The sequence below is a fragment of the Phyllobates terribilis genome, unplaced genomic scaffold (assembly GCF_046119375.1).
Source record: "Phyllobates terribilis strain yellow unplaced genomic scaffold, ASM4611937v1 Scaffold_9__5_contigs__length_417890890, whole genome shotgun sequence".
Classification (NCBI taxonomy): Eukaryota; Metazoa; Chordata; class Amphibia; order Anura; family Dendrobatidae; genus Phyllobates; species Phyllobates terribilis.
In genome coordinates, this window is record NW_027362769.1 from 102,511,686 (window position 1) to 102,527,805 (window position 16,120).

At 44.3% G+C, this 16,120-nt stretch overlaps 1 protein-coding gene across 1 annotated transcript in view; it reads left to right on the forward strand.

Moving 5' to 3' along the window:
* Positions 1 to 674: 674 nt before the first annotated feature.
* Positions 675 to 16,120, forward strand: part of PDE11A (phosphodiesterase 11A) — a 921,640-nt gene continuing 906,194 nt past the window's right edge. Inside the window, exon 1 of the mRNA XM_073646878.1 lies at positions 675 to 1,908. Within this exon, the coding sequence (XP_073502979.1) occupies positions 1,132 to 1,908 (777 nt within the window). The 5' untranslated portion in view covers positions 675 to 1,131. The remainder of the gene's footprint in view (positions 1,909 to 16,120) is intronic.

Genomic DNA, 16,120 nt, shown 5'->3' on the forward strand with positions numbered 1-16,120 from the left:
TTTTGGCCGTTGCACCATTGTAAAACCATGCAATTAGAGGCAATCAAAATATTGTATCTACCCCAAAATGGTATCAGTAAAATGTCAGCTCAGAGCGCAAAAGGTAAGCCCTCACCCAGCCCCATATCCTGAAAAACAAAAATGTTACGGGTCTCGGAAAATGACGACAAAAGCCCAAAAAATTTTTCTACAAATTTCCACATTTTTTTCCACCACTTACATAAAAAAATCTATACATGTTTGGTATCTGCGGACTCGTACTGACCTGGGGAATCATAATGGCAGGCCAGTTTTACCATATAGTGAACACGGTAAATAAAAAAAAAAAAAAACATTGTGGAATTGCACTTTTTTTTTTGCAATCTCATCACACTTTGAATTTTTTACACCAAATTAATAAAAAAAAAAAAAAAAAAAAGGACATACGCATAACATACAGATTGCTTAGTGATGACAATACAGATGAAAAATAATCTATATTTTTCTGGATGAAAATCGGACAATTTTTTTATACGCTTGATCATACTTTTATGCAGCAATGAAAAATGAAGACACAGGACTTCAGACTCAGCAGTGTCTCTTCTAATAGTTCACAGAAGCTGTCAGCAGGGGGAGCTGCGATGTTCCAGCTGCTGGTATGGATCATGTTCTGCTTGTGCTCACACTGTACCAGCAGCAGCACAAGAGTTAACGTTAACCCTCTCCTGCCCAGACGCTTCACCCGGGAGCTATTTGCATCACTGGGAGGTTCTGTGGCTGCTGGGTGACACCTACAGGAGCAATCTGCTGCTTCAGTACATCTTTCGCAAAGCACTAGGAGACCACGTCTGTATTTCTGGGATTATTGCCTGCCACTGCACAGAGCTTCATTGTAGCCCATGCACTGTGCAGGAAGATGCATGAGAAGGACACATGGAAATATTAGTTACATAACTGTGTAATCATTGCATGAAGTCACTGCAGACCTGACCCAGGGAGGGAATCCCCCAAGAAGACAGTGCACAAGGGATTGCCTGGAAAGTAGCAGGTGCATTGAGACCTCACACCTTCCACACAACATGCTTTTGCAAACTTGAAGTCAACCTTCTTGAGATTCCATTTGGCAAAGCCAAAGGAAGTGACATTGCAGAGATGTCAGAGCCAGAGCTGGACTTCTCCAAAGTGGAAAGTTTCTTGGACAGGCATCCAGATCTTTTTGAGGATTATCTCATCAGGAAAGGGAAGCACTACATGGTGGAAAAGTGGCTGAAGAGGAACCAGATGTCCAAAACATCTTCTGTCTCTGGTGCTGATGAGAAGAGTAAGGAGTGTTGGGGGAACAGAGGAGATGGCTTGCAGAGGAGAGCATCTCAGAAGGAGCTGAGGAAAAGTTTTGCACGTTCTAAGGCCATTAATGTGAACAGGACCTATGATGAGCATGTCAACTCCAGAGCCCAGGAGCCTTTGACCAGCATGAGGAGAAGAGCCTTGCTCAGGAAGGCCAGCTCCTTACCACCCACCACAGCTCATATTCTCAGTGCTCTGCTGGAGTCCAGGGTCAACATCCCCCAATATACATCCACTGCCATTGACTATAAGTACTACCTGAAGGAGCACAATGAGAGAGAGTTCTTCCTGGAATTAGTGAAGGACATATCTAATGAGCTAAACCTCACCAGTCTTTGCTACAAGATCTTGATCTTTGTGTGCATCATGGTGGATGCTGACAGATGTTCTCTGTTCCTGGTGGAAGGTACAACCAACAAAAAGAGTTTGGTGTCCAAATTCTTTGATGTGCATGCAGGAACCACTCTATTACCTTCCTGCAGCACGGATAACTCCAATGAAGTACAGGTGCCTTGGGGAAAAGGTATCATAGGTTATGTTGCAGAACATGGAGAAACGGTCAATATCCCAGATGCTTACCAGGTAGGTCAATATTCCTCACCTGATGCCTCGCTGTCAGCTGTCACTGAGGGGTGTGGGGTGGAGTGGACATGATTTGCACAGTAACTGTCGAGGCACAATGTAGTATTCTCACTAAATGAGGTTTTTCCATCTCCTTGACTGTCAAACACACATTTCTCATCCAAGACTCCAATGAGATTTGATGACTCCAGTTTCTGCTGAAAAACCCTTGGGAATTACTGCTGTCTATAACTCATTAACATTTTATGGAAGATATATAGTACACATTCAGCTGATTGCCCAAACATATTTTTTTTTTTAGAGCTGACAACCTGACAACTTTGGATCCTGACAATTCCATTTATCTGCTAGTTGCCTGCGGAAGTGTTGATATGTATATTATGTCTCCTGAAATCATACTATTTGACATAATGTTAGTGTAAATAGACTCTTAATTATCTGGGCTAAAGGAATAAGATCACGGCTCACCAAATTACCCAGCACTAAATGAAAACGAACTGATTACATGACATTTTCTCATTACTTGACACAGATATGATCTGGTTTGATAGATCCATATTTTGTACTATCTGAAAATATTCTCTTTTTAGTGTACCATTTTGCATTATTATTTTCTTTTGTTTTAGTATTTTTGCATTGACTTATATTTTGCGTGTTACATTTAACGCATTGTAACTTTCAGCAGCCGTACATATTTCCATGACATGTATTACATTACATAGTAACTGTCACCAGTACACTGGCAGGAAAGGGCCCCTGTGCAAGAACAATATATGGACCCTTTGTAGTCCTATAAGTCATCATAATGCACAATTCCACCTGCTTTGGTGGTAGAAATGACCCCTTACCCCTTGGGCCCCTGTGTGACTGCACAGGTTGCACCAATGATATGTTCACCCCTGCACCAGTAAATATAAATCCCCAAGCTTTACTCAGAAGGTCATGCCAAGGATTTGTATTGATGTTTTTATTTTAGGGCAAATTGCTCTTTAAATCAGAATGCTGTTTTATCATTTTCTTGATGCTGCTGTTGGCCAGGCATGCTGAGCAGATAACAAGTCTCATTACCAATTCACTGACCCGGTGTTCTTTGGTGCCGCTTCACAACGTACGTACTGTAGAGGTGTCATGTGCTTCGTGACTTGCACTGTAGCCAGAAAGTATTTGCACCGTCTGCAGACCATTTATTGAAGCCTGCAATGCTGGCTAGGCTTGTGCGGCAACTGTTCCATCAAGAAAAAAAAGTGCAAATCACTATTGCAAACATTGCTTTCATCTTTAAGTTTTATTCTTGCTTTTGTTACTTTTTGTAAGTGAGAATTTGCAGTTTTAGGGCTGATGCCTCCATGGACCATTAAGGGTGGCATATCGAGTCCCTTTGGCTTTGTATTACAAAAGGCACCCTGTGTTTCTGTAAAATATTCTATGTTTTATTATTATTATTATTATTATTATTATTATCATTATTATTATTATTGTTACAACTATTATTGTTTTTATCATTATTATTATTATTATTATTATTATAATCATTATTATTGTTATTATTATTATTTTTTTTATTTATTTTGAAAGCACCATTTATTCCAGGATGCTGTACATGTGAAGAGGGTTTACATACATATAATACCTATATAATAAAGAAGTACAGTAAAGAAACTAAGGCTATATTCACACATGCGTATAAAAAATTTTACAGTTTTCATCTTGTCATCTACCGTATATGCAATCTGTTTTATTTCAGCAGTTATTACAATTTACAAGACCAAAAAGTTTCATTATGTTATAGAATTGCATTGTTTCCATAAAAATCAAATGCTATATGCTTGTTATGTATGGGATCCAAATTTTTTTGTGCACCCATTGACTTGAATAGTCACGTCCGACATATAGAATAAACTAGAAACTTGTGCATGGTGCAGTTTTTTTCGATGCACAGATTTGGACTGTGAAAAAAACACTCATCTGAACAGGTTATTTGAATAATATTGGTCCTAGTGTTGTCTGTGTGATGCCAATTTTTTCATGAACAGCGCCCGGACTGAAAATACGGTCATGTGAACCGTATTCACACGTTCAATATTTGCTGATTATTTTACTTCAGTATTTGAAAGACAAAATCAGAGGAAAAATATAATAGAAACACGTCCCCAATTCTGCATTTTTCACCCACTCCTGGTTTTGGCTTAAAAATACTTATGTAAAATGCTGACCAAATATGAACATGTGAACGTGGCCTTACAGTGACATACTGGTACAGAGGGGGAGAGCGCCCTATTCTCATGGGCTTACAACCTACAGGGTAATGGAGAAGGAGACAGTAGGTCGGGGGGTTGGAGCAGCTCCCATGGTGGTGAGGTGGCAGCAGGGCTATTGCAGGCTGTAGACTTTCCTGAGTTTTCAGGTTGTGTCTGAAGGTTTCAAATGTGGAAGGCAATTCGACTTATTGAGGTACAGAATTCCAGACGATGACGGATGCTCAGGAAAAATCTTGGTGAGGAATGTACAAAGGTGGAGGTAAGAAGGAGGTCTTTTGAAGACTGGATATTATGTGGAAATATATTGGGAGATTAATTTGGAGATGTATGGTGGAGACAGATTGTGGGCTAGCTTGTAGGTCATAGTTAGTAATTTACACTTGATTTGATGGGGAATTGGAAGCCAGTGAAGGGATTGGCAGATGGCAGAGGGGGAGGAGTAGCGAGGGGAGTGGTGGATTAATTGAGCAGTGGAGTAAAGGATAAACTGGAGAGGTGTGAGAGTCTTTGTCAGGAGACAACAGAGAAGGATGTTGCAGTAGACAAGGAGGGAGGTGATGAGGTCATGTACTTTAATTTAGTGATGATTCGGGGTTGAGGAAGGGTCAGATTCTGGAAATAATGTTGATTTTGGAGGTGTCAAGAGATGGTAAAGGCTTGGATGTGTGGCTTGAAGATCAGAGAAGAGTCAAGGGTTATACCAATACAGTGGACTTGGGAAATAGGGGAAAGCGTGATGTAATTTATACTGATGGATAGGTCTGATAGGGGGTGAGTTAGATGGAGGAAAGATGAGTTTGGTTTTGCAATACAGTTCTTTAATATGTTGTCCAGTGAGACATTCTGTACCAAAATATCCTTTCCGATTTCTTATCAATCAATATGAACTCACGTGACCACCATATAATCAATCGGTACATACAACATACATCCATATTACAGCAATGGTGGTTCTCAAAAAAAGGGTGAAGTATAAGCCTCCTGCATAGATTTCATGGTATGAGATGTGCTGAGTAAAATCATAAATTATTGAAAAACATTGCCACAGTAAAAAGAAAAGAAATCTTCTATACTACAGAGAGCATTCCTGGGAAATATTATAGACTGATGTTTAGGTCCTACTTTTCTTATCATACCGGTATATTCACACCTGCCATATTTATTGCAGGTCTTCTGTGAGTGTTTCTTTCTTGTGTATGGTCTTGCTGAACTTCGCGTGCTTACCCCAAAATAACCTCAAAAGAACTCATTTTGTATTGCAAAAAAATTCTGCATCAAATTTGCTACACTTGTCTATATTCTATAACTGGCGATCCGCTGTGTGGCCGTATGCAGATGTCATGCCCACCTACGACACTACAGCACGCATGATTTTTCGGTAAAACTGAGGTGTTACCTGCATACTTGTGTGTTCATTGGCTCCTGATCATGTCCAACAGGTAATTCTGCTTATCTATAGATTCAACTATCATGTTTTTTCTCAGTTTTACCTTCTAACCACTTAAAGGGTAGCGACAAATGCTGCATTTTGTAGGCAGTTTTCTAATATGATTTTAATGATGAAATTCTACTCTTTATAGTGTTCAGCGAATTTGTTCTGCATTTCAAATTCGGGTTTGTGTTCGGGGTTCCGGCTTGTTTGTGCCAAAAAATCGGCTCCACCCATGAACATCCCTGATTTGCCACACTGTCGTGCAGATGTTATCTGGCAAATCAGGGATATTGGCGCGAACACGCTGGAATTTGAAATGCCGAACAAATTCGCTCAACACTACTCTTTAGCAATGTGTCATGGTATAGCACTTTTTACATTGGTATGGTGAGTTCCATTTTTACTAAATAAATGGTTAATCGGACAGATCCGTTTCGATCTTTTTTAGACGCTTAGGTTAAACTCTTCTGTTCCAGTGCAAAATCTGTACCAGGCACCGCATACAATACAAGTTTTCACATATAGTGGGCATTGGGCTCCCTCGTGCACCAGGGTTTAAGTGCAGCTGCTACCTCTGCACCCCTTATAGCTGCACCCTTGTACGTTTCTTTCTTTTGCAGTAAAGACATTATTCGGGGCAACAAAAACCTGACAGAACAGAATGACAACACTGATGATAAAGAGTTACTTCCTAGACTAAAAGTTATCTTCTCTCTAATAAAAGTGATAATTTACAGAACGGAAGCGTTTTGAGTACTGGTACCCCTGTGATGTGAAATGCCCAGTCGGAATGGAGCAATGACTGTGTATTCTATTCATTCTCTGTGGGACTGCCGGAGACAGCCTCATAGACAGTGAATGGAGCAGTGGCGACCACCACTCCATTATGGTTGGACATTTCAGAGCCCTGTTCTCAGGATCAGTGGGGGAATAACTGTCTGACCCACACCAATCCACAAGTTATCACCTATCCTTTGGACATGAAAGAATTTTTAAGGCTGGGTGTGATGAATGGCACCGGAGAGATCACGTAGAAACTTGTGAAGGATCCACACCTTGCCACCTGCCTGACGTCGCTATTTTGTCAGCTAGATCACGCGATACGGATCCGTACTTTGCACCAAGGTTCCACACCCCCTCTGGGACACGTAAGGTCAGCTTGGTACAGTTCTAAATAGACACCCCTGTCCTCATGGGTTCAGGAAGGTACCGGGAGTGAGAAGAGGTGGCCCACTAAGTCACTGACGTGGCACCACACTCGCTCACACTCCTGACAGGCTGAAAGGCCCCTCTAACTGACCTCAGTGAAACAGAACCTTATCAGCCCACTAGATCTTCCAGTAGTTCCTATTAGACATAAGCCGCGGTCCGCAACGGGAATTATATCGGGCCAGAAGCCAACCCCGGTAGCATGTGATTTGAACCGAAAAACAGACATGTGGATTCGTGGATCGAGGTAAAAGAGCAGCCCAAGGTTAAAATATATATTTAATCACCTTAAGGGCACTCTAGACAATACACTATATACATATGGGTTATACGTACATAATGATCAGAGATGCAAACACAATAGTAGTGGTACAAAAGATATAAGCAGATATTAAGAGAAAATTGCCAGTCAGATGAAAGGCCTGGCTTACGGGGGAGGGCTGCCACAGGGGAGGCTTGTGGTCCCCTCTGTTGCGTGATTTCTCCCCCACAATGTGTTGTCGCGACCTCCCAAAGAAAAATCAATAGGCCAAGAGTTGCAGGAGCTTTTTAACCCCTCTGGATCACCCCCATCTGCCCTCTGGGCTGAAACCAAATCTCCACCCCTGGCTTCTAGTAGCTAGAAACTCTAGAAACTAAGATGGGTCATAACTCCTTAATGGATGGTCCTAGGGAGCCGGTTCTGGTGTCATCGGATCCAGCTGGGCCCCTTCTATGCATGGAGACTAAACATGCTGCACTGTGTATCTCCCTATCCCTATGTGCTAGACTGGGTCGAGACCCAGTCGGACATTCACCATGTCCTGGGGATTTCAAAAATCTATTTGAGGTATGCATAGGATGTATAGTATTTCCATAACTCTGTATGAAATTCCTATCTGTCTATCTAAAGGAAAGCCACATGGCTTGGGACCACATGACATCAGGCCCTTTGTCCTGAGAGAACTGACTAGAGGTGGGATATTTGTCACTCATAGTCTCTTGACCCCCCCATCCTGCAGCTGCTAGGTGTCCTGTTACAACTGCACACTAAAGGGGGCTTTATATTGCTCTGCCAAGTAGGATACAATGATTGACATGGAATTATATCTCCAATATTCTTCACACTGGGAATAACCCTTTAACATCCTAATATGTTGAACTAGATATTCTTATTACACAAAAAGAGTTTTCGGGACCATGCAACAATGCAATATGGAGATCTCATCCTTCTATGAGCATACTGGATATAAAAAGGCATTTTGGTGGTGCAATATATAGTCAGTGCTGAGTATGAGAAAAATATCACTCACCATTTCCTTAAAATAGTTCTTTATACCATCAAACGGGACATAGACGCGGTGTGCAGGCGGTACAGGGAGAGTGAAGGGCGACGGACGTGGTTGGCGTTCATGGGAGATTGAGATTTCTGCTATACATGGCACAAGTGATCGGAGGATCTTAGCTTCTAGCCCCATAAGGGGACTATTAAAAACAGTAAAATGTAAAAAAAAGGTTTTAACCCATTTACCACCCAAAGTGGTTTGCACGTAATGACCAGGCCAATTTTTACAATTCTGACCAGTGTCACTTTATGAGGTAATTATTCTGGAACGCTTCAATGGATCCCACTGATTCTGAGATTGTTTTTTCCTGCCCTTAAATCAGAGAGATATGTCACACAAAATAGTTAAGAAATAATGACTCACCCTCTGGGCCGTGGGGCACTCGGATCCGGGCAATAGGGGAACGATGGGGGTAGTAGTGGCAACCCGGTTCCGTGGCTCAGGGTGGTCAGACCAATGGTAGTCTGCTATGTGCTGTTGATAATGTCCGACTACGCCACCCGTGGATTGCAGTCAGTGATGACCGCCGCTGCAAGGCAGACCGCTAAGGCTGGTGTTGGGGATGCAGCAGGGAATGGTACAACTCCCCACGGGAGGAGTGTAGCCTCAGGGCAGTGTGATAGGATGCTGGGGGTGATGGTGCAGGCGCAGCAGTAATCACACAGAGTCCAATAATGCAGTCCAGGGTCTTTTACTGATCTTATCTTAGACCCAACAGGAGTACAGGGTAGGAATGGACCTGGGTGTCTGAGGGCATTCGGGCGAGCCCCACTGGTCAGGTGGAATTTCCGCAGCGAAAACGCTTAAAAAACGCTTGGTAATACGTGCTCCATGGTCCCCAATGATAATGCACATGTGCTGTGCACATGCTTCAGAAATTTCCGCTGCAAATTATCATAGCGGAAAAATACCCAGCATGTCCATTAATTTTGCGGACACGCAGCGTAATCGCTGCCATTGACTTGCATTGGACTGCGTGACATCCGCATCACTGCATCTGCATCGGGACAGAAGGAAAGCGTTGTGCATTGTCATCTGTCCGATGTGCACGGCCAGCTTCTTATACCATACCTTTGCCTTTCTCAAAGCACTGTATGGTTGGAGGACTTGATCAGAGAGATCAACTCCCCCAATGTACTTGTTGTACCCCACTACACATTCTGGTTTGACGACCTGTGTAGTGGAACCTCGTACAGTGCTGAGGGTGCTGCCATCACCATGTATGGTGTTCAAGAAAAGGACATCCCTCTTGTCCTTGTACTTGACCACCAGAAGATAGTCGCTACATTGGGCTCTGCTCTCACCCCTGCTGAGCAGCTGCCCAATTACCGTCTTTGGGAGGCCTCTCTGATATTTGCGGTCAGTACCATAGTCTGCGGTACCTCGGCAGAGAGGGACTTGAAGAGAGGGACACTGGTATAAAAGTTATCCACGTACAGGTGATAACCTTTATCCAGCAGTGGGTGCACCAAGTCCCACACAATTTTGCCACTCACTCCCAGAACAGGGGGGCATTCAGGGGATTCAATCCGGGAGTCCTTCCCTTCATAAACTCTAAACTTGTGAGTGTACCCTGTAGTACTCTCGCAAAGTTTATACAGCTTGATTCCGTACCTGGCCCTCTTACTGGGCAGGTACTGCCGGAATCCAAGCCGCCCCTTAAAAACGATTAAGGACTCATCCACGCAGATGTCCCTTTGGGGTTCGTACACTTCAGCAAACTTGTTGTTGAAGTGGTCGATGACCTGCCGAACTTTGAAAAGACGATCAAAGTTCGGGTAATTGCGTGCAAGGCACCTTGCATCATCGTGGTAATGCAAGAACTTTTGGATGGCCTGAAAACGTTTCCGGGTCATGACCATTCGGAACACTGTAGTGTTATACAAAACGTCAACACTCCAGTATTGCCGAAGCTCTGGCTTCTTCAGGATCCCCATATGAAGAACCAGGCCCCAAAACGTCATAGTTTCTATTGCATCTACAGGAGACCAGTTAGAAAATGATGAAGAGGGGTTTTGTTCCAAAAATTGATAAGCGTATAAATTAGTTTGGCCCACCATGAGGTTTACGAAATCCTCAGAGAAAAAGACTTTGAAAAAGTCTATTTCTGTGAGGCTGGTGGTGTCAAACTTGATTCCTGATTCCGCCACGAAATCAGGAATCAGTGGCTCATAATTTTCGGGTGGTGAGGTCTATACGGGGTCAGTAGTGGGGGGTGCTGGTTCATCTTCTCTTCTGGGGCGACTGCGTGGCATTTCAGCAGCACCTGAGAAGGAAGAGGAGGAAGAAGAGGAGAACCACGAGGAATCAGAAAATTAAAGAAAGGTGGGATCCTCGCTGTCAGTGTCAGAGACAAGAAATGCATATGCCTCCTCCGCTGAATAGCGAGTTTGGGATGAGTGGGACATTTTTTTTTGTTATGTATGTGGTGCGTGTGTGGCAGTACTTTATTTGGAGTGTGTATGTCAGTGTGCTTGGTGTGAACTTTTTTTTCTGAAAAAAAGGGAAAAAAAGAAACTGCCTTAGGTGGTGCAAACAGCGAGCACGAGTGCGGATCGGTGAACATGTCACCGATCAACACGCGGCGGCTGCTGGGTGTGCGTGCGGATGTGGTGCAAAGGACGAGGCTGTGTAAAACAGCGAACACGAGTGCGAATCAGTGATCTGTGGTCACTGATAAGCGCTCGGCCGCTGCCGGAAGCATGAAAAAAAATGACAAAAGTCGAGCGGTCAAGTACTGATCAAGTAATGATCAGCACTTGGTGGCAGAAAGGGGGATGGGAAGGGGGGGAAGAGGGGGATTGGGGTGGATGAGGAGGGGTCAACAAATCCTAGTTACAGTTGTCTTTCAGATGTTGTCTTTCAGCTGTCTTCTGTAAGATGTCTTCTGTCAGATGTCTTCTGTAGCAGGAGAGGCGATTGTGGTGTCACAGGCTTCTATGGCACCGCAAGGCCCAGCAAGGCGCACAATCGGACAGCGCGACCGCCCTCTAGAAAAGAAAAAAGGTTAGTGGAAAAACAGTGGCGAGCGCGAGTGCTGATCGGTGATTTGCGTCACAGATCCATGCTCGGCGGCTGTTGGATGCACGCACGGAGGTGGTGCAAAGTGTGGGGGGGGGGAGAATTGACAGGGACAAAATAAAGTCCTGAAAAGCAGCGAGCACGGACGTTGATCAGTGACATAGTCACTTGTTAGCGCTCGGCCGCTGCAGGACGCACAAAAAAAAACACTGGGGGAGGGGAATTGGAGTTAGGGGAGGGGTAAAAAGAGGGGGAAGGGGAGATTGGGGTGGAAGAGGGGAGATCAGAGATGGACTTACCAAAGTCTTCTCTGTTCTTCTTTCAGCAGCAGCAGGATTAGCAGCAGGAGCAGGCTTTGGAACAGGATCAGCAGCAGACCTGAGCAGGAGCAGAAGACCGAAGCAGGAGCCTGGAGACCGGAACCTGGAGACCGGAGCAGGAGACTGAAGCCTGGAGATGGGAGCAGGAGACTGGAACCTAGAGACCGGAGCAGGAGACTGGAGTCTGGAGACCCGAGTAGGAGCCTGGAGACCGGAGCCTGGAAACCCAAGCAGGAGCCTGGAGAACGGAGCCTGGAGACCGGAGCCCAGAGACCGGAGCAGGAGCCTGGAGACCGGAGCCTGGAGACTGAAGACCGGAGCTAGTGCCTGGAGACCGGAGCCTGGAGACCAGAGCCTGGAGACTGAAGCCTGGAGACAGGAGCAGGAGACTGGAACCTGGAGACCCGAGCAGGAGACTCGAGCCTGGAGACGGGAGCAGGAGACTGGAACCTGGAGACCGGAGCAGAAGACTGGAGCCTGGAGACCCGAGCCTGGAGACCCGAGCCTGGAGACTGGAGCAGGAGCCTGGAGACCGGAGCAGGAGGCTGGAGACCAGAGCAGGAGCCTGGAGACCGGAGCCTGGAGACCCGAGCTGGAGCCTGGATACCGGAGACAGGAGACCGAAGACCGGAGCTGGAGCCTGGAGAACGGAGCCTGGAGACCGGAGCAGGATCCTGGAGACCGGAGCCTGGAGACCGGAACCTGGAGACTGGAGCCTGGAGACTGGAGCAGAAGCCTGGAACAGGTAGGAGAAGGCCCAGCACAGAGAGATCAGGAGTGTGACCGCTTTGGAGAGCACCCGGTCACCTCCCGGTCAAGTACTCTGATTGGTGCAATCGATGATGACATCAATCACACCAGTCAGAGATGGTTGGGGCCTGGGCAGCACCACAGGGGGTCACAGGGAGGTGACACCACCCTGTGACCGCCCTGTCACCTGTGTTCAGGTACTCTGATTGGAGCGATCAATGTCATCATCGATCGCTCCAATCAGAGCTGTCTGATAACATCACAGGGGGTCATGGGGCGGTGACAGGCAGGCGATCGAACCGATCATAGCGGTTTGGGGCCAGGGCTGGGGTCTCCCAACAACAGCCTAAGATCGGTGCTCTTAGGAGCACCGATCCTAGGCTGCACATCACTGTTTCCGGCAATCTGATTGCCGGAAACAGTGAGAAACGCTGTGATTGGCTGATCAGAATTGAACAGCCAATCACAGTGATCGTGAGTGCGGGGGGGGGGGGGGGGCGGCAACACCCCCCGGGATGATGACCCCATCTACCTTGAGGTAAGATGGCACCGTAAATTTAATGCGATCACCGCGACCGAAGCCGCAATGCTGCATTAAAGATAGAGCGTACTAATACTTATCATGCTCCTAAGTCCCACGGCGCAGATACGTATTAGGCTTTAAAGGGGTTAAAAGTATGAAAAAAATTAAAAAACTCAAAAGTTCAAATCACCCCCTCTTGCCCCAAAATACACCTATTTGGTATCGCTGTGTTCAGAAATGTCCGATCTATCAAAATATAAAATAAATTAATTTGATCGGTAAACAGTGTAACGAGAAAAAAAATGAAAGGCCGTAATTACGTTTTTTGGCCGCCGCAACATTGCAATTAAATGCAATAAGTGGCAATCAAAATACCATATCTACCCCAATATGGTATCAGTAAAAACATTATCTCAGGGCGCATAAAAACAAGCCGTCACACAGCCCCACATTGCGAAAAATGAAAATTTATGGAAAATGGCGATAAAAGCAAAAAAAAATTTCCATACAAATTTTCAAAAAATTTTTTCACCACTTACTTTGGTATCTGCATACTCAGACTGACCTGGGGAATAGTATTTCTAGGCCAGTTTTACCATATAGTGAACATGGTAAATCTAAAAAACAATAAAACAATTGTGGAATTGCACATTTTTTTGCAATTTCACTGCACTTAGAATTTTTTTCCCTTTTCCCAGTATACTATATGGTTAAATCAATGATGTCATTCAAAAGTAGAACTCGTCCTGCAAAAAACAAGCCCTCATATGGCTATATTGATGGTAACTAAAAAAAGTTATGTCTCTTGAAAAAGCAAAAAAAAGCAAAAATTGAGGAAAAAAAAGCAGTAAAAAGCAAAAATTGAAAATGGCCCGTTGGCGAAGGAGTTAAATTAAAAAAATAGATACTTGTTGTTTAGTATTGCCGTAATCGTACTGATCTAGGAGAATCATGATGCCAAGTCATTTTTTTTATTAATGAAACCTATAAAAACAAAACCCAAAAAACATTGCTGGAATTGCATTTTTTTCCCTCAATTTTGAGGTTTTTATTTCCTGTTTTCAAATATATTCAGTCCCCGACTTTTCATTTCACTTATAGACATCTCATAGTTATAAACGAAGGTGTAAGAAAACCTTGAATACTCATCTAATCCCTCACTCCATTTGTTTATTATGACATAAAAATAAAAAGCTATGATTCTTGTAAGAGATGGAGGAAAAAACAAAGGCATAAAACCTAAAAAACACCCGGTCCTAAATGGTTTAAAGGGAACCTGTCATGTTGAAAATGGTATCTGATCTGCAGGGCAGGTTGTTAGAGAACTGGAGGAGCTGTCAATCATTGAGTAGGACCGCCCCCCGGACTCATACGCCTGCAAACACCAGGGATTTCAATGAATAAATTTCAAGTTTTAGTGAATCCTTTCCCACAAGCCAATATATCATTATGCAGCTTCTCCTTCTCCATACCATGCTATCCACAGATCTGACTGCATGTACAATGTGATAGATTCCCTTTAAGGTCATTCACATCATATTTAAGGAAAATCTCCCAATATACTGCATACTACAAACTTATGGCACCAGGCATATAATACTATTGCCATACAGTTGCACATATAAATACTTGTATAACATGTGGTATACTTGTTCTTGCAGGATCCCTCTGTATTGAAAAATGTTGATTATACTTTGAATTTATTTTCAAAGGGAATCTGCCATCAGGTTTTTCCCACCTATTCGGAGAGCAGCATAATGTAAAGACAAAAACCCTAATTCCAGTGATGTGTCACTTTCTAGGCTACCTGCTGTAGTTTTGATATAATCACCTATTTTATCAGCAGGAGATTATCACTAGAGGAATAGTAAACCTGCTGCCATGTCGCCCTCCATATTCACGAGCGCTGATATTTTATCAAAATTGCATCAAGCAGCCCAGTAAGTGATACATCGCTGGAATCATGGTTTCTGGCCCTATATCAGATGGAATAACAAACATCTGGTGTCAGATTCCCTCTAAAATGAGTATCCAGCAGTACAGCTATACCAATGGGACACTCCGAATTCCAGGCACTTTTAACGTGGATGACACCATGATAAGGGGCTCATTTTAAGTTTTGCTATGCACTTTTTGCATTAAAGTGTACTTGTGTGTCTTCTTTATAGTGAGAACACAGGACAGAACATGACAGGCATCTAACACGTCAGTCATTATGTGATAAATATATTAAACACCTTTTTAAGTGTGTAAAAGTCACTTCACAGCTATGGAGGTGTCATGCATGTCATATTGAAACCTTATTGTATACATTTAAAGGGATTCTGTCGGCACAAAATGACTATTCAAACCAATCAAGGCATCTTGTAAGAGATGCAACCCTATTAAAAATGGTACTTTTAGTGTCCAAATCCGTTTCTGCATTTGTCAGAAATTGGCAGAAATTGTTCTTTATTCAGATAACCCAAAGGTGCACCTTTCCACCTACTTTTTTTCCACACATCTTCTCCCTCTTCTGGCTCCTGTGAAGCCAAAACTGATAAGAGGGGGCTGAGATAAATGCAAAAATAGTAGGTGGAAGGCGCACCAAAGTCTGGCCACGCCCAGGATGCACTGAGCACCTTATCATCATATGTAAGTAAAGAACTATTTCTGGCACATGCAGCAATGGACTTGGACATCAAAGGTATGAGTTTTAGTAAGGCTGTGTTTTCTGCAAGGTGCTATGCTTGGTTTGAACAGTCACTTTGTGCTTTCAGACTACCCTTAAAAGGAACCCAAACCACAGGCTGGAATTAGATACTGTCTGCTTCACTGTAGCATTTCAGAGAAAACACACTGTGACAATCCGGCCAGGGACCATGCGTCTCGGATGGCTAGTCCAAGGCAGGTCTCTGATGGCTTCTCCCTACTCTACTCCTATTGACTGACAGATCTCTCCCCTAAGGCCTCTTTCACATGTCCTGATATTTCCGGTACTGCAAAAACCAGTACCGGTGCTATTCATGTCCATGTGTAACATCTGTGTGCCATTGGTGTGCACCATCGGGAAAAGCAGTACAGTTAGCGCTGTTCCCAGGCGCCTGGTGCTGATTCGGACTCTCATCATCGTTGCCTGGTCTCCCTGCGATCAGCGCGACCAGGCAACGCTGATGAGACCTGCCTGTTGTGCCCGGCACCGATCTCCACCAGCACAAAGCGGTCAGAGGCCACTCCTGCCGGCGATTTAGCAGCTGATCTTACGTTGACAGATCAGCTGCTTCTCGTCTGCTTTGTTGGCTAGGCGTGACTGCTGATGTCATGCTGATTGACAACCGGCTCCCCAAGGCCTAACTGCGGGAAGCCAGCTGTCAATTAGCATGACGTCAGCAGTC